This window comes from Chlamydomonas reinhardtii, chromosome 6, assembly GCF_000002595.2.
Source record: "Chlamydomonas reinhardtii strain CC-503 cw92 mt+ chromosome 6, whole genome shotgun sequence".
NCBI lineage: Eukaryota > Viridiplantae > Chlorophyta > Chlorophyceae > Chlamydomonadales > Chlamydomonadaceae > Chlamydomonas > Chlamydomonas reinhardtii.
In genome coordinates this window covers 2480370-2503766 of record NC_057009.1, presented here as the reverse complement: position 1 = coordinate 2503766, position 23397 = coordinate 2480370, and the positions used below count along the sequence as shown (strand labels likewise).

The window sequence follows — 23397 nt, the reverse complement described above, 5'->3', positions numbered from 1 at the left end:
ACCCAGTCCGCACTCATTACATGTCGGGGCATCGTGTGGGCGTCCCCAGCGCATTGGCTGATGACCGCAGCGGCGGCGCCAGTCTGGCGACGTGAGACGCCACGTCGCCACCGCAATTCGTGCCCCGCTGCCTGCGCCAGCGCCTGCGCCACCGCCTGCGCTAACGCCTGTGCCGATCGCGCCGCCGCCAGGCGCATCTCCTCACCGCCTCACGCCGCCTCACAGGTCGCCCACGATACCCATCACGCCCCCTCGCCGTTCTACGACGCCAAGGGCTTGCAGACCATGGGCTCTTTTTACCACAGCTCCTGTCCCCTTGAAAATGTCACTGCATCCAAGCACTAAGCCGCCAGCCGCCGCACCATAACACCCGCCGCTCACGCACCACTTGTGAAGTCGCTCGCGCCTAACCGCCCAGCCGGCGCCGGTGCCGCCTGCGGCAATCCTGCTAGCCGCGCCGCGCCTCCGGCACCCGGGCTGGGGCCCCGCTGCAGCCCATTACGCCCGCCGCCCGCTGGGCCCCGCCCCAGCACTGACCCCGCCCGTGACCCCGGTCCCCCGCGCTCCATCTCCTGCCCCTGCCCCGCCGCCTCCCGCGCCGCGGCGCCTGCTACCGCCGCCCGCTCCTCTTCCTGCCGCCCGTCTGCAGCCACATCCGCCTGCGCCGGCTCCGCCGCCGCCCCCACCATTCCCGCCGTTTCCGCCGCGGTCGGCAGCGCCGCCGGATGGCTCAGCCCGGAGGGCGGCCGCAGCACGGCCCCCGTGGCATCGCACACGGGGCACGGCGTGGTCCCGGACCCACTGCAGGCGCGGCACGTGACGCCCGCCGCTGCCGCCCCCGCCGGGTCCTCCATCTGGCTTTTCTGCAGCCAGCCCGCCGCCCACAGGTCCCGGTCCTTGAGGTTGGAAGCATTCATCTGCACCGACACATTGCATGTGTGTGTGTGTGTACATGACGGGAGGTCACGGACTTGATTATAGTATATGGCCATGGGTGTGATGCCAGACAGACACGACGGCAGCTGTGTCGTGACGGATAGACCTTTCCTTTCCGGCACACCCTGTGCGCGCGGCTCTCACCCAAAGCTGCGTTGCCGGGTCGCAGGACGCCTGCAGCTGCACGAACGCCATGCCCGCGCCGCTGCCCTTGCGGCACTGCAGGGCAAGCAGCGGTACAGAACAGCAACCAATGAACAGTGTTATGGTAGGTGCGTGCGCCCGCTGCAGATCTCGCATCCCGAACCCGCATCCCCTAACACATGCTCCCAATCCAAATGTGTGCCCGCTCGCGGCACCCAGCACCCAGCATCCTCATCCGCAGCTACGGCCATGCTTTGCACAGCCGGTACGGCCTTTGAACCCGCCACCCGCCGCCTAGCTGCCGCGGCGCAACCACCTCAACCTCCACCGCTGAAGGATGCAGCCGGTGGACGCACCTGAATGACTCGGAAGTGCCGCCACCCCATGGTCTCCTGCATGGCCGTCCATTTCGAGCCTGAGGCATGAGGGCAGGAGCCAGCCGCCGTGTTTGTGTAAGCCTGCCACGGCAACTGGTGGGGAGCGGCCGGCCCAGACGCACGTGCTGAAAAAGGACAAGGGATGCTAGGGTGCGTGCTAGGGAGCACGGAGCAGTGATGCTGCGACAAACAGGTGAAGGCTGGGGGCATCAACAACGCCGGCGGTAGGAAGCTGTGCAATGCAGGTGGTTCAGGTGGTTGATTTGCAAGGCGTGCGCGGGCAGGCTGTTGAGCGGCGCCCAGGCCTGGCACATTGCAGCCACCGGGCTTGCGGGGACCGCAGGCCGTTGTTCCGTGATTGCTACATGGCTGGTGTTATCAGAAGCAGGCAAAGCCACGTCACCGGCACTTACCGACAATGCGTGACATGTCCACGCGGTTCCGTTTATTGTACCCGGCTGCAGCAGGGAAAGGCGTGTTGAGCAGGTGTCAGTGACACGGCTGCAGTACCATCCGTACGGCTATTCCGTCATGCTCCCTGAAGCGCTTCCGTTATCGGCGTCGCTCACAGAAACCTGCTATCGCCCTCCTTGTCTCCTCTGGCCTCCTGCTCCTGCACTCGCTCCTATACCTCGCTCCGTCCCTTCAGCTCCCGCCCTTCGCCTGCCGAGCTCCTTACCCCGGCCCAGGCGCCCTCGCCCGCCGCAGTCGGTGCAGGTGCAGCTACCCGTGCCTCCACAGTTACTGCACCGCTGAGGTATGAGTTCAGGCTCCTCCGCCGCCACCGGCACTGGAGGAGTGCGCGCGCGTATGTGTGTGTGTGTGTGCGGGGGGGCGGGGGGGAGGGCAGGTCGGCGCGCAAGTGGTCCACACGATGCCAGCTGGTCCGGTACGTACCTGTTCTGCGCACGAACGAGCCTCCATAGAATGACCGCATGCTCGGGCCAGGAGCTGCTGCACTCTCTGGCTGTGAAACGGAACGGGAAATTGAAGATCGGGGCGCGGCTTCGCTTTGACAAGGAACACTCGACGTCCATCGTCGTAGTATTAGGGCGTTGTTGTGCGCAAGCCGCGTAAGCCCTCGCGAAAGCGCGTCCTGCTGTAAACAGCATCTCCCGAAGCGCACTCTACAGCTCTCCATAGGGTAAACGTAGCTAGGATAACGGATGTCCCAGTTTTTGTGTGCACTTATGAATTGCGGTCAATATCTTTCTGCAGGTGTTGCGCAAACAAGGGTTTTCAAGGCTAGCACAGTCGAGCCCAGCAACTTTATAAAAACAGCGCATGTGGTTGCGCTTTGTTTTTACCGTGAAAGTGGTCCCGTGTTCCCGCCGCACACGCATGTAAAACCTGCCCCGCCTCCCGGCTGCCCAATGCGCATTTGTCGCCTGGGGCGTTTGCCCCTTTGCTAGTCTTGGCTCACTAGGAATGGAGTGCATGTACGGGAGGTGCACGGAGCAGCTCTGTAGCTGGACTATAAGCCGGGAGGGCAGCGCACCAGCAAGGGCAGTAGCCAAGGCAGTAGCACCGAACGAATGGCGTCTTCGTCGTCCCCCGTCGTTGTCGTCGTTCGAGCCTTCGAGGAGAACTGCTCAGTGCGGCGGTGCGGGAACGCTTTTATGGCGAGAGCCACGAATGCCACGGGCCGCCAGGGCGACTGGGCGAGGCGTCCCCACAGAGCCATGAGCCCATCCGTCTGTGACAGCCCGATGGCGAGGCCGCTGTCAAGAGGCGCAAGTGGCAAGGACAATCAGTGATCCGTGTGTAGCGTAGATTTACACACCCATTGGCAGTCCTCAGGAGCGTCTCAGCCCCCATTCCCACCGGCCCACCGCCCCCTCCACCCACACACGCGCGTGTTAAAAACCACTATCCCCCTCAGAAAAGCAGTCCAGCATGAAGGACTCCCACGAACAAGCCGGGCAGCGGGGCCCCAGCGCCCCACAGGCACCGTACACACTTAAAAGCGGGTATACGCCTCAGTACAACACCTCTGGTGCCGTATGCGTCCCTTTGATGGCTGCCGCCTGCTTCATCCTCACTGCAAATCAGCCGAGTAGCCCCCAGACTCCGGCGGCGGGCTTCGCAGCACCGCAACAAGGCACATGCAACCAACGCAACGTCCAGCTTCAAGGCGATATAGCAAGAAGGCCGGACTATGCGCTCATGTGCGCGTCGCTCCCTGGCAGAACTCCATGGTTTGCGCAGTTGCACGCTTGAAGTGCCCAGGCGTCGGATAACGCCGTACGCACCCGCAATACATGAGCGAGGCTGCAATTCACGATCGGCCAGCTTGGCAGCCGCGGCCGCAGCAGGACAGCTCAACGCAACAGCCAAACACCCCGCAACACACTCCCTGCAAAGAATACGGTAGAATACGGTACGTAGCTGATTCAAGCAACATGTCCGATGCGTAAGTATGCCAGCAGCAAGATAAGTCACATCAATACTAACCGCTCTAACATAGGCTGGCCGCTCCAAGCGACAAGCCATCGCGTAACCCCTAATCATGCGGCGATGAATGCACTCCCGCAACTGTACCTGGCAGATAGGCACGCCTGCGCATGGCGCCATGAACGACTGCCAGCATGGCGCTATCCATGCGCACCGTAAGTGCGGCCACAAGAAAGCAACTGGGTGGAATGGTTCATTTCATGCACGCTAGCCACTACCCAAAAGCACCCACTCCGCATCCACACCCACTCAAGCAATCAAAGTTCAGAATCATGTCAACCACTTATCCAATCACGCTACTGTTTGTGCCTTTAGACCGCGGCAACAATACTGCATGCACAGCTGAAAGAGCTCCGTTACCCACCCTCAGGGACGCAAGTAGTGCAACGCGCACGGTTGGAACACTCAAAACACCTTCAACAGACACATTCAGCAGCGTGCGTCCACACTCATGCACCTGCATGGCACCTATGTCATCGTTTGGCAGCGTAAACGCAGACATACTCTCTCGCATCTAAACAATCAACGCTGCATAAACACTTCGCACACGCAGCCACTACAACTACATGTTGACGGCGGATAATTCATCAGCTCAATGCATCGTACACGGCGCTATCTGCCTGCCATCGGCTGTATTTCTCCCTGCCGCTATCCCTCCATATCAGCCTCATTCGCCGGCCTCAAGCGCTGCCCGGCAAAGAATATATATTCAAATAAAGCTGTCCGCTCTACACAATCAACAGTACACGGCTCAAATAGCTCAGCGGGCCCTTCCTTAGACGACCCCAAAACGCAACAGGGCTATGCGCGACTCCGTCACCAACTGCAACCCCACGCACGCCCATGCGTCGTCGTTGGGCTGCCAGACGCCACCGTTTTCTACTTTTGTTCACGTAACCGGAAACCCAAGTCAGTCGGTTTCAGTCCCATGCCCCGTGCGTCGTCCTGTTCCTCATCCTAGTCCAGACCTCAATCAACCTGCAAATCATGAAACGCTCTCATGCGAAGCCACCTTTCAACCATGCGCCACTATCATACGACATTCCGCACGGGATCCGCACCGCGCCGTAGGCGGCAACAAGGCGGATTCTTTATCACCATGGGTTCCCATCGCCTTGCGGCGGCACCAGAGTTCTTGTGCACTTGCACTTCATGGCCACCCTTCACCAGCACACAGCCGGGGTCTGCCGCGATAGCGCGACAGCCCCGCATGCGGATTGTGTTTTAACCTAACATGCATTTGTATAAATATAACCACGGCCCCAACCCTACCGAGCTGTGTGGACTAATAAACCCCACGTTTGAATACCACGCCAACGGGAATGCAGGCCGCACGAGCCCATCTGCACCTGCGTGCATCGCAGATGGACGCTCATGTGCAACGCCTGCACTCCAATTAGACAGGTCCGATGTGGATGCCTTCCATGCACAGGAATCACGGGAACCCGCCACACACAGCCAGCAGGCAATCCGTGTCCGTGACCACCAGCATGTATACACATACGCGCCTGGCCTTTGTGCTTTGCCTGGCATACCACCCGGCGTTGTAGCACTGCTTGAGCAGTCCGTGCTATGCCATGCAGATGCGCGTAATTCTCAAATTTATTCGAGCCTTGGGGATATACGTACGGACCGCATGCGGATCTCCACAAGCACAAACCTGCCCGCCTCACAAACACAAACCCGCCTAATGCAGCAACACGCTTGCAATGTATACGAATGCCCTGCCCGGACACCGTCCGCGGCGCACAGAAGCTTTATTTGCTACAGCTCCAGGTGCCGTAGGCTCTGCGGACCGCGTGCTCCTGCAGCCCGCCAACCGGATGTGTGCGCGCACCCAATGCGGCTTCGCGCTGAGTGGACCGTGCACCCCACGCGGTGTGCAGTAGTGACACATGCTGAGCCGCGGACATATCTTATCCGCGGATTAGGCCCACAGGCACATGCACACTGATGCAACCCAGCCAAAACCTACTGCACCAGTAACGAGACTGCTTCTTTTGTTGTCACGCATGTGCACACTGCGACTTCGCACTGCTAGTAGCTGTTGATACACCAGCCTCTGTGGCTGATACTTGATCAACCCCTAAACGCACAACATCTACAGGGACGAGGTGCGGACTCCCATGCTGCACATGCGTCGGCTCATCCTCATGTGACATGTCCCAGATGGCATTACTTGCCATCCATGCATGCTTGAATGCACACTTGCAGCTTTGCAACCGTTCACGCCTTGCCAGCTTTACTCCATCGCATGCTCGGCAACATAAACAACGCATGCGCAAATGCATTGCGCACTAGCTTGCTTGAATGTGACTTCCTTCGAAACGGGTAGTAATGCCAAGCACCCGCACAACGGCTGCGGCAACCCTCGCTGTCCAACGTCGAAACTACAGCACTCTTAAGCTTGTACCAGTTGAACCGTCCCGGTTGCCACGATTGCCACCTTCCCCCATCCCAAAGAATTATCCCCGATAACATTCCTCACGCAGCCAAATGGCGGTACTGCAACACATTCATCGCAGTACACCGGCATCTCATTTAGTCTTAGTGACTGCCGTACGCAAGCCGCCGAGAAAATGAGCAGCAGTGCGTGGGCACCCATCCTAAGCAGCATCTGAACGCGTGAGAGAGACAAAGCTGTAGGTATATGGAGGCATGCCGCAATACGTAATCAGCAGTACAGAACACTGCAGCGGATCACATACAAGGGTTCACAGGTACTACCTGGGATCATGCAGCAAGAACGGCAAGATACGTCATGGGAGCGCGCACAGCCTGCACCGGCCCCCGTGACAGCGGACACACAGCAGAACCTTCCGAGCCCGCGCTTTTACGCGTGGCGGAGCGCGTTCCTGCCAGAACCGCTCTTTGCACATGCGCCCTGCAAAAGTACCATGGTTCGGCCTATAGCTCTAACTCTCAATGCAAGTAACAAGATGTGGCCCGATGTCAAGGCGTACGGAGGCAAGCAAACGAATGCGTGTACGGCACTGCGAGGGCCCGTGTCGCATCTTCTCACGCGCGCATTCTGGTTTCGCACCAAAAGCTGTAAGGTCGTAAGGATGTGCGCGCCTGAGCCATCGCATCAGTCGTTCATTCGCTCATGGGAACGGGCGGATGAAAGGCTTGGTCACGGTGCACAGGAGAGGCGAAAGGCTCTGCGGGCGGCGTCCCCAGGTCACCCTGCTGCGCTTGCAACACGCGCTCGCCACAGCGCATCGCGACCTTGCAGGCCCCGAGCTGTGACGGCTCGGCAACACTGCAACCAGATGCCACCTCCATGGGCGTGGGACGAACAAGCAGATCGGCCATTCCGGCCAACCCACACTGGGTAAACCCAAAAATTATTCTCCTCCTCAACCGTTCTCCGAAGGAGCTCGCGAGCGACGCCGCCCCGGCCGCACTCTTTCAGGCGCCGCTGGCGCTGTCTCCGTCATCTTCCGGCACGTGTTGCAGCACGGTGCTGGAGCTACCTCGGCGGCCGCTGCCCATCGAATGCATGGGCACGGGCATTGCCGACAGGATGCCGCCGGGGCCGCCGCCGCCGCCAAAGCTGTTGGCGCCACCGGTGGAGCCCGCGCCACCAAGGTACTGTGCAGGCACGGGGAGCTTACGGACGGTGACCCACGCGCCGTTGCTGTTGTAGCCGGGTAGCGTGCGATAGCCGAAGCCGCCACCGCTGCCACTGCCCGCTGCCGCGGGCGCTCCGGGCGCGGGGGCCTGCTGCTGTGCAGTGCTTGTCAGGGCCGCGGCAGCGTTTGCGCTACGGCTATAATGCGGCTGCTCGGCGGCAGCGGCAATTTCACCGCCGCCGCCGCCACTGCCATTCCCACTCATGTACGGCGATGCTCCGGTGGGAAGGGCGAAGCCATTGCCGGGGAAGCCACGACCGGCATGCGTAGGGGAGAAGGCCGACGGCGGGTACCACGGGTATGGCACCTGCTGCTGCTGTTGCTGTTGCGTGGCCGCATGTTGCATACCCTGTTGTTGCATGGCCTGCACGACTTGTTGCTGGTGCTGGTGCTGCTGGTACATCTGCAACTGCGTCTGCATCTGCATCTGCACGTGCATTTGGTGCATCTGCATGGCACTCGGCGTATGCTTGGGCGACGGCACGCCGGAGAGTATGCGCGGCCCGCCGCTGCCATTGCTGCCAGAGTTATCGGCGCCGCGGGCGCCGCAGGCGGCACCGAAGGTCGGCGCGTTAAAGCCGTCGCAGCTGCCGCTGTTGATCTCTGGTACAGAGAACAGATTGCCCGGCGACTCGCCGAAGCGGTTTCCGGAGCGGTGTGGCAGTAGCCGGTCACTGAGCGACGGGCCGCCGTGGTGGTTTGCTACAGCCGCCCCCAGGTGCGTCGGCGTGCGCGTGGGCGTCACGCCAGGCGAGGCGCGGGCGGCCACGGCCCCGCCGGCGCCCGGACTGGATGAACCATGCGGCCCCACAGCTGCGTCGCTGCCCAACATAGCAGCAACCGCGCTGCTGGTGGCGTTGGCAGAAAGATCTGTGCCGGCGCTTGTGGCGGCGAAGCCGCCGGCAGAAACTGGCAGCGAGCTTTCACGCTCGAGCGAGGGACCGGCGCTTGCGTAGAGCTGTGCAGGTGGAGGGATCTTCGGCGCCGGGCGCTGCTGCGGAGCCTGTGACTGTTGCGTCTGTGTCTGCGACTGCGGTGTCTGAGGCTGTGACTGCGGCTGCGAATGCCACTGCTGCAACTGCCGCGGCGCCGTCGATTGCTGCATCGGCGGGGACACAAGCGCAGTGTCGGTCGCGACGGGGGCGTGGCAGGATGCAGACGCCGCCGCAGAGGCCGTGGCGGCAGCAGCGGCGGCCGCCGCAGCTGCCGTCGCCAGTGCGCCGGCGGCGCCCGCCTGGTAGAACGGCAGCGTGTGCACATGCGTGCCGTGCAGCGGCGGCGAGGTGCCGTACATGGACGAGCTCCAGACCGTGGACGAGCCTAGGCCCGCACTGCCGCCGTACGTTGTCATCATGCCCGTCATCAGCGCCGTACCCGCCGTGCCGCAGCTGGCGGCGGAGGCGCTGCTCAGCGCCGCGGCTGGCAGCGGCGGCGGCGGCCGGCCGCGGCCGGCCGCCGCGGCGGAGGCGGCGGCGCCCCCGTGTTGCGGCGCCGACGTGGCGCCGGCGCACGGCGGTTCGGACGACGTTGGCATGCAGTAGCCGCGGCCGCCGGTGCTGCCGCACGCCATGAACAGCGACGCGGACTGCGCAGCGATGTCGGCGTATGAGGCGTAGGCGTGGCCCTGCAGGCTTTGCTCCAGCCGGCCAATGGTGCCGCCGGCGATGGGCGACTGCACCCAGGGCTCGCCGAGCAATGGCGACGGCGGCAGAGCCAGGACGCTGGGAGCCACGTCGCTGTCGCAGCGGAACGAGGGCGGGGCGGCGGACGCAAATACGGGACGGGAGGCGGAGGCGGGGACGGCGAGTGGCGCGCCGGCGGGTGCACAGTCAAAGCCGGTGTTGGGCCGTTTGAAGTGCTGGCCTGGCCCGTTGTTCCCCATGTGGGTCGCGTGGCTGGCAGCAATGCTCCCGTAGGCGGGTCTGGCGTCAACGACGCTTGCGGTGCCGGTGCTGGCGGCGGTAGCGGCGCTGACGGCGCCTTCTGTCGACTCATCCGCCGTCGACGACGCGGTGGGCGCAGCGGCACTGCCCGCGGCACCCGCGCCCGCTGCTATGCCCACGGTGTGGACTGGCACGTGCGCATGGTTCGTGGCGGTGCTGCTGTCTGGGAGCACCGCAAAGATGTTGTTGTTGCCAAAGACCGCCGGGAGCAGCGCAGCGGAGCCTATGCTGAAGCAAAGGCTGTTGTCGACGTCCGGGCCAGCAGCGAATGCCGCAGGCGCAGGCGCAGCCTGCATGCCGCGCGCCTCTGCCTGGCTTGCACCGTCGACAAGCATGGCAGCATCCGATAGGCTTGAGCCGGCAGCCTCCAGACTGGCTGTGTTCCTAGGCGCCGCCTGCGACAGCGCTGGCGTCTGCTGCAGCGGCGCCGCGCCGGAGGCGGTGGCGGGGGCCGTCGTATCCTCGCCCTGGGCTGTGCTCGTCGTGGAGCGGGAGGCGGACGCCGCCGTCTGCAGATTCCCTGCGCTGTGAGCCAGCGACATAAACATGGGCGGCTCTGTGGCGGCGACGCTGCTGTCGAGAGGGCCGCCGATGGTGCTGCCGACGGCGGCGGTGATGGACCCGGCGGCGGCGGCGGCGCTGCCGCCGCCGCCAGGCCCCCCGTACAAGTGCGACGTGGGCTCCATTGAAAAGCACGTACGCAGCGGCACCTGCGGCTGCACGTGGATGTACGGTTGGTAGAGGTAGGGCGCGTTGCCCGGCGGGTACTGCAGGCCGGCCTGCTGGGCCTGCTGGGCGGCGGATGCGCCGCCGCCGGCGGCGGCAGCCTCCCAGGCAGCGGACATGAAGGGCGTGGCTGTGGCCACGTGGGGGTACGGCACCGCCACGGCCGATGGGAAGCCGCTCGGATAGTGCAGGTAGCTGCTGATGCTGCCGTAGTGGGCTGCGCCCGCGCCGGCGCCGAAGCCGGCGGCCGAGGAGACGGGGGCCGGCGCGCCGCCGCAGGACATGTCGAGCGTCGAGGCGCACGTGGGCATTGTGCTCGGGCCGAAGGCGGCGCCGCTGCTTGCGCCGAGCAGCGCAATGCCGCGCGACGAGGCGGAGGCGGACATGGTCGCGAAGCGCTGTTTGGCGTTGGCGGCGGCCTCACGCACCTGCGCCTCAATGCCCGCCAGCGCGACAACGCACTCCTGCGCGCAACACACGTTTGGGGAAAGACCGATTCGAAATTAGTGCCATCGCTTCTGGGCCTGAGAGCGGTGTCGCATACACATTGCACGCCGTGCTGTGCCTGCCAACCGCCTTGCGCGGCAGTAGCGGCATCTGAGTTAGTACGGTCCAACTGTGGCACCGCGACCCATTGCATTGCGTGTGGTAATGTGTGATGAACTCCTGCCCCTCACCTTGAACGTGGGCCGCTGCTCGGGCTCGTGGCGGCAGCAGGCCTGGCCCAGGCGTGCCAGGGGCGGCGGCATGTTGGTCGGCCACTCCAGCTGCAGGCTCCCGGTCATCACGCCCACAGCCACTTGCGCTGCACAAACGAAAACGAGGGCAGAAAGTCTGTAAGTAACGGGAACGAGCGAACAACAGCACGCCCGATACAGTAACCGCGCCAGCATGTCCGACATCCGCCCTCCCAACTGACCCTCGTGGTGGCCCGCAAACGGCGCCTTGCCGGTGAACATCTGCCACAGCAGCACACCGAACGAGTAAACCTGCGCGCGCAAGCATAGCGAGGCTGTCATTGTGCGCTGTGGCGGATGGAAGGGGGGCTAGCTCTTACAGCAGCACCAAACCTAGATATGACAACGCCAAAACACAGGTCCGACTTGCGGCATCAGGACCCATTCCAAACGCGGATGGGGGCTAGGTCTCACAGCTGCGTGCCACCACGCGAAAGCCGTCAAAAACTCACGTCCGAGCTCTTGCACAGCTTGTTGTCCAGGTACTCGCCCGCCATGTAGGCCACCGTGGCCCACTCCGAGGTGGGCACGTACTGCTGCCCGCCGCAGCTGTCCCCGGTCGTGGCCGTCAGCAGCCGCGACAGTCCAAAGTCCGCGACCTGCAGGAGGTATGCACGCAGCAGGGTTTGCATGAGCGTGTTATTTGCATAAGACTTGCCGTGCCGTACGTCACGAGCGGAAGGGCGAATTGGGTCCGCAACATACCGTACAGGCGCGCGCCACTGCATGCGCAACCGTCTGAGCTAGCCAGATAGCTGCAGCTAGCGTGCAACAAGTGCACCGAGCTTAACGCACATACAGCCGCCGTCTGACCATCGATCCGTGGGCCGCCACGCACATCCACTCACCTTGGCCACAAAGCCTCGCGAGTCCACGCGGCTGCTCTTGAGCAGCACATTGCCGGGCTTGAGGTCGCCTGGGGGAGGGTAAGGGACATGTCGTTGGGCAGAGAGATGAGTAGGTGAGGAGGGCGCCGGCGCTGGCGACAGTCATTGGCACGAAGCGCTTACTGCAAGGAGCCCCGCCAGCGGCACGCGGCGGCCTGCTAGCTGTGCACCTCACCATGGATGATGTTGAGGGAGTGCAGGTGGCACATACCCAAGGCGACCTGTCCGGGCGGGGAAGCAGATGCACACAGAAGTGGGTCACAATAAGCTCGATGCAAGTTTGAAGCCCAAACGTCGCACAACCCCATGGCTGCCGCTCGCCTCAACGCATAGCAGTGTCTCACCTCGCGTGCCGTTCGTAGCAGTGCCCGCAGCGCCCAAGTCCGCGAGCGGCGGTGTTGCGGCTGCGCCCTGAACACGCCCTTGCGGACGGCGGCGTGCAGCGTGCCCTCGTCACACCACTCGCTCACGATCTGCACCACGTACTTGCCCGGCGCCGCGCCCAGCTGCTTCAGCACGTCCACGCAGTCCACGGGCCGGCTCGGCAGCTGCGGCTCGGGGGCGTTCGGCCCGTCGAAGCTGTCCGGTGTGGCCAGGACTGAGAACTGCTCCTCACTGTACGCCACACTGCCGCCCGTGTCCGCGCCCGCAGCGTTGCTGCGGCTGGTGGAAGCTGCAAGCGAGATGCCGGCACCGCCGGCCTGCTGCAGCGGCGAAGCGGCGCACAGGTCCGAGAGGCCAAAGATACTGCCCAGCCCCCGAGCCTTGCAGCTCAGCTCCTCGAAGGAGGCGTCCAGCTGGCAAAGGCCATACTCAAAGGTCTGCGTCAGGGAATGACGAGGATTGGAGTGACATACGGTTGCCGCGGCAGGCAGGCCCAGCCGAGCTCACGATGATGTCTGGAAACGCAAGACACTACGAGTGATCGCAAGAAACGCTAATAAACGATGAGCCAAAGTTATTCCACATATTTGCAGCATTACCTGGACGAGGTACGGGTGAGCTGTGGCAGAGGAACCGCGCCGCGAAGGGTTTGTCGAGCAGTCCCGGCGGTTGGGACGAAATAAATGAAAGGCGAAATTCAGAAACTTGCCATTTGAATATGCAGGTGCATTTATTCTTCAAAAATATATAATGACGATCATGACACGCATCAGGCGCAAGAGCACCGCACAGAGTGTCCCTTGCCGACACCGAACCGACCACCCCGCAACAAAATTGATAACCATTTGTCTGTGTATTTGCATTCATGGCGTGTAAGTTGCTCACCCAGCATTTTTGCTACAAGAGCCTCCATGTACGCGGCCGGCGCATTTGGCGCGTCACACACAATCCATTTGATGGCGCAAGTACATCCCTCCGAGCGCCATTGAGCTGCGACGGAGAGACGCGGACGTGTGTCAGCACTCAGAACCCTTTTTAAAGAACCCAAGTGACACCGTCACCCAGCTTCGCGTCCCCCGCTTGTGAAACGGCCCATTTGCGTGCCAAGCACAAAGCTGATATTATCCACTATGCATTGCCGCGCTGCGTGCCACCGAAACGAACACAGGGGCCAATCGGAAAGGGCAGCAGTCGTGAATCGCCCGCCAGGCTACGTACCTCGAACCACCGCGCCGCTAGCGCCTTGGCCGATCCAGTATGCGTTGGATATGCTGGCACGAAGGTCGTCAAACGTCCGTGTGCGGGGCCAGGCGGAAGACCCGTCGAAGGCTAGCTCCGCCTTGCTTGTGGGCGAGCGCTGCAGATTCACGAGGTTTTCCACGTCCAAAAACTGAGAACCCGCGGCCTGTTGCGTCTTTTGGCCGAAGCCCGCCGCGCTCGAGAAGGGTGAGTTGAGAATTTGCAACTCGGGCCGGACTTTACCGCAGTCTGAGAGCCGGCCACGGGACTGGAGATATGGCGTCCCAAAAGGCGTGGATGCATCGATAAGGGCAACGCTGCTGGTGCCACCGTGCTCTTGTTCCGCAGTGCTCGATGACCGGCACTTGTCGTGTTCCCGCTCTCGAGGGTCGAAGCTCGCTTCGAAGCCATCTCCTATTGTCCGGTAGTCCGCTGACTGCAGTAGCTGCAGTCCGGCACCAGAGCTTGGGTGCGTAGGCTCGCGGGCTTGTGACGAAGCTTTCGCATGCTGCCCACTCCTAAAACAACAGTGGAAAACTCCCATTGAAGGAGTTTAATATTGCACTGCTGGTCCAAAAGTCTCGCGGTGCATCATTATCAGTTTCTTGGCGAAGGTGGTCCGCTGTGGTAATGTAAATATAGGAAGCCTAATATGCAACCATTCATATGTTCTCCACGGGCACACGAAGCACGAGACCTAGTCTACTGGTTTTGTGGCCGCTGCGGTTCCCATCGCGGCGCCCAATCCGTGCGATCCGAAGACCGGCCCCCTTTGGAGTTTTGACTGTTCTTTTCCCCGCTTTTTCGTGTCATGTTCCGATTCTGCCGGCAATCCGATGGACGTGCGATGGGACAATGTTTAGGCAGGTCGGGGGCACCCTTTCAGACGGACGGGCTGAGCCTGCGGCTGGCCTTCATAACGACCTTGGACATGCAGCCACACGTCAAGCCGTTCCCCTCAAGCAAAGGCGGAGGCTGCCGCAGCAGCGGCTGCAGCGGCTGCTGAGCACAGCAGGCGTACGGGCTGCCAAGCGCAAAAGCACACCTCAACCGTGGACGTAGTGGCTCGGCTAGTGGCGGCGTCAGTGGTCGAGGCGGAGGGTGGGGCACACGCAGCGGCCAGCAGCAGCGCTGGCGCTGAGCGTACGGCGCAGGCAGGTGGAGCGGCCAGTGCCATTTTGGGCGGCGGCGGCTGTGGATTGCAGTCCGGAGCCCATCATGGTCGGGGATGACAGATAGAATTGGCCGCGCCAAGCCCGTGGTGGCAGTCATCAGTAAGCACGGCATCAAGCGGCCTGACACGTCGACTTTCCTTCGTGAGGCCTAATACCGAGATATGGGACTGGCGCAGAGCAGGAAGTGGAGCGAGGGGCCCGCCGGCCAGCCAGCTGTGCGCGCCGCCCTGGACGCGCTGTCGGCAGCTGAGCCCGTGGAGCGGCCCTCAGTGATTGCCCCGGGCAGCGTGGGCTTCAGCCCCAACAGCCGCGGGGGAGCTGTTGGCGCCGACCACAGTACTGCGGGCTGCGCTCGTCTGCGCCGTACGTCAAGCTGGCGCGCGCAAGTGGGCGATAGGCACGTGGGGCTGCACGACATGTGGGAGCACAGCACGTGGGTGTGCCGCTGCATGCGCATGGGGGGAGCGGTGATGGAGGCGGCCCTGGTGCACACGTCAAGCGGTGCGCAGGCGTGGACGGCAGCTCCGGGCTGTGGCCCGGTTGCTGCCGGTCCGCAGTGGGCGCATCCGCTCGTGCAAGCAAGAAGTGCGGCCAGGCAGGAGGCAGGGCGGAGCACAAGGGCGACCGGGACGTACGTGCAAGCGGCGCGCGACATGCTGTGGGTGATGCAGCACCAATACTAAGGCGCACCCCGGCCGTATTACTTCAGCCGCCAGCCGGCGACGGGCGGCAGTGGTGGTGTCCCAACGGCGGCCGAGGGGGAGCTTCTCAGGTGGCCGAGGTGGAGCTGCTCAGGTGGAGCTGCTCAGGCAGGTGGCGGGACACAATTCGGCCGTGGTGGCGGCGGCATGGTGGTGTGCAATGGCGCTGGTCATTGTCACAGCACGACAGCGGCGGCGGCATAGGAGCAGGCGAGATTACCGTATTAGCTGCCTGGCTTGTCCGACTGTACGACTCATGCAATCCATGCGATGTGAGGGGGCAGTGGCCATGCGGGGCAGCTATGTTATCAGTTGACGAGTGCGGACCGCATTGCGTGGGGCCGTGGGGCTAGCAGGTGATGGACCAGCAGGCAAAGTGGCTGGTGTGCAATGTATGGAGTCGTATGGGCAGGCAGGGTATTATGGACTGCTGAGCCGTGGGCTGGAGCTGGGGTATTGTGGACTGCTGAGCTGTGGGCTGGAGCTGGGGTAGTATGGACTGGGCAGGGTGCTAAGCCCGTGGTGACGTCTGCGCCACCAAGTGTCGAAACGCATTGGGCGAATGAAGGCGGTCCCGTCACTGGATGGTGGTCGCTCTTGCGGGTGGGGCGCGGCAGTTGGTCGAGTGTAGGTGACCTGGGCCCCCGGTGAACCTATGAGCGGTTTAGTTAACATCAGCCCTGACAGGGGGCCGCCCTTGTGGTTTTGTGCACCAGACGGGGGTTCGAACTTTGTGGTATGTTGTTTGGTTTGGGCGGAGCGGTTGTAGATTTCTCTATCTGGGCTTTCCTGTGCCACATCCCTTCCTGGCCCAACGGAAACGCCCAAGCAGAGCCTGGCTAGCTATCGAGTCCTTGTACCAGAGCGTTCATGCTGCAGAAGAGCGGCATGAGGAGGGGGTGCAGGCCAGGGGAGGTCCTCCCCTTGATGCAGAGTGTGCGGAGCGGTGCAAAGGTGAGAGGTCGTCACCCTAGCCACAACTCCCCGTCGCAGGCTGGTGTTGGGAGTGCAAGCAGCTAGTGTCCTTTTGAAGGGGTTTGGCCGCTGGGGTTTGATAAGGTTGGTCCGTTGGGGCAGGGGCAAGTCCACTCCAAAGCCGGACATGACATACCGTAATACAGTGCCATGCGACACGCCCGCGGGCGCCCTGCCAGTTGTCATGAATGTTGTCGTAAGCGCCCGGACACCCTTGCGGCCACCCATAACTTCTATCTGCTAGCGCTGCCAACGACTGTACTATGCGCTATATACTCAATATACTCGACCCATGCACAGCTCAGATCATCAATGATCCCCTCTGCTTTTGATCCAATGTCACAACCGCGCCTCAACTGCAGCACGGTACCCTGACCTTCGCACGCAAGATAATATTGCATTCGGGCCGCCTAGAAGGCGTCCCGCCTGAGGTCTGTCTTGCTTTGCCATGTGCCCACGCCACGCCACGCTCTAATCCTGGTCACATCAGGCAACATGTAGGTACCGTGTACGCATACCGCCGATACGATAGGCGCGCACGCCAATCAAGCACGCACGCAATAGTTGCACCTCTAGAGTCTTGACAAACGCTTTCATGTGCCATCCTCAATAGCAGCTCCAATACCAGCATGGCGCGTATGAACAAGATATGTGGTTTCCTCTCACATGGGAAAAGTGGGCTGCGCCCACGCCACGTCTCCAGTCTGAGGCCGCAAGCGTCTACCTCATCTTCCGGACAAAGCCGGGGTCCGTTCGTACAGGTACGGCCCGCCATGTGTCCAGCCACGTCCCGCTGCCAAGCAACAGTACAGCCAGCACAGGACAACCGAACAGCAGGAAATCCTCAAGCCACAACACTCCTCACTGCTGCGGCCTACCACATACTGCGCGCATGAAAACTACGAAACGTGCTACCACTCAGCAATTGGTTTGATCGTTTTGCACACTTGCTAAGAGTTCAGGCTCGGCAAACCCGCGCCTTGGCCACAACAGGTCGTGCTGCGGCGCTGCACTGCAGACTACGCCCAGCTAGCCAAGCAACATGATCATGAAAAGTTGATTTGGTTCCTTTACTTGTTGTCCGTCGGTCCCGATCCCGCATTCAAGACACCCCTGGTCCTCCGGCTCATCCGGCCCGAGCATTAACAGATAGTTGAGCGGTGCTGTTCAAGCTGACGCATCATAATAACCTGTAAGCAGTCATCACAGGGCTGCCTTGTAACATACGCTCTGCGTTGCACCAAGTCATGTCACGCTCACTGTGCCCACATCATCATCTCAGCATCCGGGAGTCTGGTCGCATACGTAGATATGTCACAGACGCTTTGCTTTCCAAACCCCTATCCAAGTGTATAGATATCGCACCATATTTGGCGCTGACCCCCCTTCACCCAACCTTGCCACGCAAGCCCACCCGCCGCTGCGCTGCTAGTACGGAATGGGCATGAATGAATATCAAAAGACACCCTTGACCCCGCGTTAACGCGTTGTAGTTTGCACCCATCAGCCACCCCGCTGGTCCACAATCCAATCACGCATGTTCTACCTTTCCCTCTCTTCGTGATCTAGTTTGCCGCTTGCGGCTGCTTCACGCGCCAGCAGCCTCCCCGCCTCCTGCCGCATCTCATCTAGCCGCACGCCATTCAGCTTGACCTGTGCGGGGTGGCACACGGGACTCATGGGGCTTCCGACGACCAGGGCTTAAGCCATCTGGCAGGCATGTAGACGGCAGCGCGTCGGGCGCGTAACAGCAGCAGCCGCAGCCAGCAGCCCTATCACGAAGCAAAGCAGCTGCCAGGGCGAAGGCAGCAACACGGCCAACAGCACACACGCTTTAGCCCGACTTGTGCTGCTGCCGCCGGCACGCAGTGTCCATCAGCCTACACAGACAGACGCACACGCACACATGCACACACGCACACACACCTATGTACGGTATCGCCCCGCTGTCGCCTACCTCCTGCCATCCGTCGCACGCCATGCGGTTGGGGTTGCGCTGCCTCAGCACCTTCAGCGCCAGGCTGCTCACGGAGCGGAACTCGCCATACTGGCAGTCGATGCGGCCTGTACAGACGAGACGGCGGGCGGGCGGGCACAGCGACAGCAGGTGTCCAGTAACGGACCAGCATACATGCCCGTTGGGCCCTGAGTCCCAGCATCTACCGTACGACACGTAACGCCGGTACATGCAGGGCGGGCCCGGGATCCCTGGCAGGCAGCCGCGAGTACTGCCGCGCCGGGAACGGGCGCGGCCTTGCTGCCCATCCCATCCCAGCCCGGCGCCCGTCCAGCCGCCAACTCTCCTAGCACCTGCACTCCCACGCGCCCCATGCACCCGTACCCCCACCCGCGCCCCACGCACCGTCGGCGTGCACCACTACGTCCACCACGTCTTGGTTGCCCACCAGCAGCTGGTGCGAGCCCGGCGTGATCAGCCTGAAGCGCACCACGTCCGCCAGCGTCGACACCGTGCGCGTGCGCTGCCGCGGCTTGCCGGCCTTTGTGGCGCCCGCGGCCTCGCGCGCGGCCGCCGCCGCGGCGGCGCGCTGCGCCGCCTTGCTCTGCGAGTGCGCCTGGGCTTGGGCTTGCGCCGCCGCGGCGGCGCTGCCGGCCGCAACGGAGGCCTGCAGCGCGCGTGCGCTGCTGCCGGCGGCGGCGGCTGACACGCCGCGGCTGTTGCGGGGGCCGGGCGATGGCAGGGCCCGTGTCTGCAGAGCATACAGGGGGAAGGAGGATAGCGGGAGGTATAGGACAGCGTGCAGCGTGTGCAGCGAGGTATCGCGTTTCCCACTGCTGCAGGGCAGCACACACACACATCCCTGTCGCACCTGGTCCACAGCTCCTCTTCCTCGCCCATGCAACCCCTCGCACCTGCGCCGTGTTCATGCCGTCGCTGGCATCGCCGCCACCGCCGCCGCCAGAGCCCATCATGGACGTGCTCATCTCTATCGGGTCATCGTCCATCGCCGCGCCCGCCAGCGACGTCGACATGGAGCGAGTCGGCACCAGGTCAACGCCGGCACCGCCGCCGCCGCCATAGTCCACCGTCGGAGAGTTATAGGCTCCTGCCATATTCACGCCGCTGCCCGCCGCGCCGCCCGCGCCGTCGAGCGTGCCGTAACCGGCGAAGCCGCCGCGCATGCCGCCGCCGACTCCGGCGCTGTCAAAGATGCCCCGGTCAAAGCCGCCGCTCGCGTCGCCACTGACGCCGTACTGCCCGCCGCCGCGACTGGTGGTGGTGGCTGGTGGAAAGCCGGGCAGCCCTGCGGGGCCGCTGCCGCCAAGGGCCCTGCTGCCGCCGCCGCGCACGCCCAGGACCTGGCCCACCGAAACCGCCTGAAACTGCGACTCCGACATGTTACTGTTGTTGTTCATGGTGTTGTTAGTGATGGTGGTGGCGGCGGTGCGCCCCATGGAGTGGTAAGACATCGAGCCGCTGTGCCCGCCGCTGACGGCTGGGTCGACGCTGACGTCTACAGGCATGGTCATCGCGCTGGGACGCATGGCCGCCGCGTTCGTCATCAAAAACTGTTGCTGCTGCAGCTGCAGCTGTTGTTGCTGCTGTTGTTGCTGCTGTTGTTGCTGCAACAGCAGGTACTGTTGCTGCTGGTGCTGCTGGTGCGGCAGTGGCGAGGGCTCGCCTCGTAAGTGCGGCAGGCTGCCGTGGCTGTGCGATCCAGATGCCAGTTGAGGCAGGCCGCCCTGGCTGGCTGCGTGCGCGCCCGCCGCAAGCTGTTGGATGTGCTGCTGCCGCTGCGACAGCGTCCACTGTTGCTGTTGCTGGTGTTGCTGCTGCTGCTGCAGAATCTGCTGCTGCTGCTGCTGCTGCTGGCTCTCCTGGAAGGCATACATGCCCCCACTCACGCCAATGCCGCCACCGCCACCGCCAGGACCACCCGCCGACGGCATGCCTGGACCCATGGCCGAGCGCGGCTGCGGGTGGCCTGTCGACTGCTGGTGCCTCGGTGTGACTTGAGGCGACAAGGACATGTCCTGAGCCTGCAGGAAGTTACTGTTGCTGCCGCTCTGCGCCCCTGACATGCGCGCCGCTACGCTGAGCGGCTGCTGCGCTACGCCTCCGTACCCCTGCGCCTGCTGGTGTTGCTGCTGCTGAGCCTCCTGCTGCTGGTGCTGGTGCAGGTGCGTCGCCTGCTGCTGCGATAGCGCCTGCGAGTGCGCGTGGGACTGCGACTGCGAGTGCGGGTACTGGCCCGAACACGAATGGTCCACCGCCACCAGAGAAGCACGGCGCAGCTTCAGCGGCGCAACCGGAACCCCGATGCCGCCACCGCCGCCCTCCATCCCGCCGCCCATCGCTACCGCGCCGTACGAAATATCCATGCCCGCTACCGCGCCGGTGGCGGCAGGGCCAGCGCCGCCTGACACCAGTGGCCGGTCGTGCGCGATGCTTGCCACTCGCAGCACCGACCGGCCCAGGCTTGGACTGGCACCGGTGTGCTGCTGCTGCTGCTGCTGCTGCTGCTGCTGCTGCTGGTGCCCCTTAGCAACCGACTTGACGCCCACCGCCACGCCGCCGCCCACGCTGCTGCCACCTCCGCCTCCGCCAACGCCGCCTCCAACGCCCGGCACGCTGATGCCGCTGATCCCGCCGCCGCCGCTAAAGGGCAGTGACTGCATGCCCGGGCTGGGCAGGTAGGCCGCGGCGCCGCTGGAGGGCGGCACGCCGCTGCTGGGCCCCAAGCCGTGCAGGATGGGGCCGCTGCGCGACTGCAGCAGCGCCGCCGCGCTGGAGCCACTGACGGCGCCCGCGTTCCCGGAGAACATGCCTGAGCCGGCGGCCGCGTCGCACACGTGCATCTCCAGGTCGAGGGGCATGCCCCAGCCCGGCACGGCGGGCTGCGCCTGCCCCTGGGCTGGCGCCTGGTTGAATTGCTGGTGCTGATGCTGCCGCTGCTGGTGGTGCTGGTGCAGCCAGTTACCGGCCAGCTCAGGTTGCATGTCACGGGGGAGCGGGGTGCTGTGCGCCGCGAGACGCGCCGCCACCTGTGCCGGCCCGCCTCGGCCTCCGCCTCCACCTGGCCCATGCAGGGCGGGGCTACCGCTACCCAGACCCGAATACCCGTCCACGCCGCCAGTCCCTGCCCGGGCCGTCAGCCGCGCGACGTTCAGCGCGCGAACGTAAGGCACGCTGAGACTACCTGCTCCGGCTATGGCTTGGGCGCTGTCAAGCTCACTCATATTGGTCCCCTGCGAAAACCGATCCCGGTCCGACGGCAAGTGTGCAGGGGGGTAGCCGGGCGTATAGCAGCCCTTCATGTCCCATTGCTGCTGTTGTTGGTGAAGGGGCTGCTCAAGGCCCTGGGGCGGCGGGCCGCTCGCGGCTGCGTCCTCTTGTTGCTCCAGCAGTCTTAAGGTGGCGGCGTCCGCTAGCATGTCGTCAAGGCCCTCCAGCATGCGATTGATGCCCTCCACGTCAGTTTCCGGCGCCATGCGAGGAGGTTCGGGATTGAAAGCGGCCAGGAAGGCGTCCCGGCTGCGGCTGCGACGGGACACGGCGAGTGTCAGGACGGCGGTGGAACTTCGCAGGGTTACAGCGCGCTGACAAGCCCTGGGCATTCCCTCCGCGCAGTTACTTACCAACTATTGTTGAGGTTGTTCAGCGAGATAGGGCGCGCTTGTGCGAAGTCCGGAGGGGCCGATTGGTCAGGCTGCTGAGCGCCCACACGAAGCCCAAACATGCTCAGCGACAGCTCCTCTGGATTGGCTGATGCATACGCCACGGCGTCGGCAACGCCAAACTCCGCAAACGCGCGCCTGGAAAAGGAAAAGTGGCATCCTTAAGCGGTGACCCAACCTTTCAGTCAGGACAAGCACAGACCAGCCGCTCTGCAGAGGACTTACTTCCTTGAGTGGTGGCTGCTTGTGACTCCCCCAAAAGCCGAGGCCGAGCGCGGCTCTTCCCTCAAGGCAGGTCCGGCGCTCCCCGATAACGTCCCTTCTTGTTCTATACATTGATGTGACTTCGATGCCTCACGCACATTGACGGGCCTAGCCCCGCTAAGAGGCGGGCCGTCCATTACTGCTTTGCGTCGTCCGCGCTAGCGCCAAGACATATAAGATAGGATTGGATACAACATTATAGAATAGATTTCTGGGTAATATCTGCACAGAGCCGCCTGTATGACCGCGTGTATGATCATTCTGAGGCCCTCCCCTGAGCGGCCCCGTCACGCGCCCGACGCCGCCGTCACTGACACCCCCATGTACACGTCTAGCATTGAGGATCCCATGGCTTTCTCCTTGCTCAAGAATCATACGAGATCTGCACAAACGTAAGAGCTGCCTGGTGAGGCTTGCAGGGGCTTGCACTTGGGCTTGCAGGGCGCATCCGGGCAGAATGTCCGTACGCCTTGCGGTATGCAGGGCAGCTGAATTCCTACTACAAGCAACAGCAGCTGTGGCCGCTGTGCTGGCCCCCTGTAGACAAGATATGTGGTTTCCTCTCACAAGGGAAAAGTGGGCTGCGCCCACGCCACATCTCCAGTCTGAGGCCGCAAGCGTCGTCTACCTCATCTCCCGGACATAGCCGGGGTCCGTACAGGTACGGCCCGCCATGTGTCCAGCCACGTCCCGCTGTAAAGCACAAGCAGGCACCCCTGATATCGAGCCCATGGCTCGCGCCTGCACCTTCAAGGCTTGCCCCATTTAGCACCACAGCAGTACCCATGGCGTTGGAGGCACTGCAGAGATGGGGGGGCACGACCGCACGTTATGGGGAAGTAACCGGACCTCCACTGTTCTTGCAGGCGCCTAGGTTGCTCAGCCCCTGGCCAGAGTGGTGTTTTGCCCAGCGTGTTAGTTCCTGTCTCAAGGCTAAAAGGCTGCAGTGATCTGTACGGTGCACCTGGCCGCTGTCGGCGCCGAATGTAGGCATTGCCAAGCGCCGGCAAGCCCGGGCTAATCGTGCCATGCGGATGGTAGTAGGCTCGTGTCATTGCCGTACGTTGCTGTGACCATTTGCAGAGCCGTTAAAAGCCGCAAATGGGCGTGACACCGCCGCCGTGCTGATCCCGTACGACATTCGGCCGCCGGTAACAATCAGTGAGCGTTGGTTGCAGACCTG

The 23397-nt window shown here is 63.1% G+C and overlaps 5 protein-coding genes across 5 annotated transcripts; 1 reads left to right on the top strand and 4 right to left on the bottom strand.

Moving 5' to 3' along the window:
- Positions 1-4: 4 nt before the first annotated feature.
- CHLRE_06g269000v5 (uncharacterized protein) lies at positions 5-2762 on the bottom strand. Its single transcript, XM_001696463.2, has 6 exons — positions 2355-2762; positions 2137-2247; positions 1871-1915; positions 1437-1495; positions 1081-1155; positions 5-917 (listed from the first exon to the last, which is right to left on the bottom strand). The coding sequence occupies exons 3-6, from the start codon at positions 1884-1886 to the stop codon at positions 378-380; spliced, it is 690 nt and encodes a 229-aa protein (XP_001696515.2). The 5' UTR covers positions 1887-1915; positions 2137-2247; positions 2355-2762; the 3' UTR covers positions 5-377.
- A 458-nt stretch (positions 2763-3220) lies between these two features.
- On the bottom strand, positions 3221-6512 carry CHLRE_06g268976v5 (uncharacterized protein). Its single transcript, XM_043062905.1, has one exon. The coding sequence runs from the start codon at positions 6390-6392 to the stop codon at positions 6138-6140; it is 255 nt and encodes an 84-aa protein (XP_042923611.1). The 5' UTR covers positions 6393-6512; the 3' UTR covers positions 3221-6137.
- Positions 6513-6560: 48 nt separating this feature from the next.
- CHLRE_06g268950v5 (uncharacterized protein) lies at positions 6561-14052 on the bottom strand. The gene is made up of 10 exons (XM_043062904.1): positions 13442-14052; positions 13109-13213; positions 12823-12842; positions 12184-12660; positions 12015-12060; positions 11801-11868; positions 11405-11551; positions 11135-11204; positions 10893-11020; positions 6561-10679 (listed from the first exon to the last, which is right to left on the bottom strand). The coding sequence occupies exons 2-10, from the start codon at positions 13113-13115 to the stop codon at positions 7323-7325; spliced, it is 4320 nt and encodes a 1439-aa protein (XP_042923610.1). The 5' UTR covers positions 13116-13213; positions 13442-14052; the 3' UTR covers positions 6561-7322.
- Positions 14053-14162: 110 nt separating this feature from the next.
- CHLRE_06g268925v5 (uncharacterized protein) lies at positions 14163-16408 on the top strand. The gene has a single exon (XM_043062903.1). The coding sequence runs from the start codon at positions 14274-14276 to the stop codon at positions 14466-14468; it is 195 nt and encodes a 64-aa protein (XP_042923609.1). The 5' UTR covers positions 14163-14273; the 3' UTR covers positions 14469-16408.
- Positions 16409-16427: 19 nt separating this feature from the next.
- Positions 16428-22392, bottom strand: CHLRE_06g268900v5 (uncharacterized protein). Its single transcript, XM_043062902.1, has 6 exons — positions 22176-22392; positions 21912-22088; positions 19185-21813; positions 18676-19021; positions 18271-18377; positions 16428-17966 (listed from the first exon to the last, which is right to left on the bottom strand). The coding sequence occupies exons 1-6, from the start codon at positions 22349-22351 to the stop codon at positions 17856-17858; spliced, it is 3546 nt and encodes a 1181-aa protein (XP_042923608.1). The 5' UTR covers positions 22352-22392; the 3' UTR covers positions 16428-17855.
- Positions 22393-23397: the final 1005 nt, after the last annotated feature.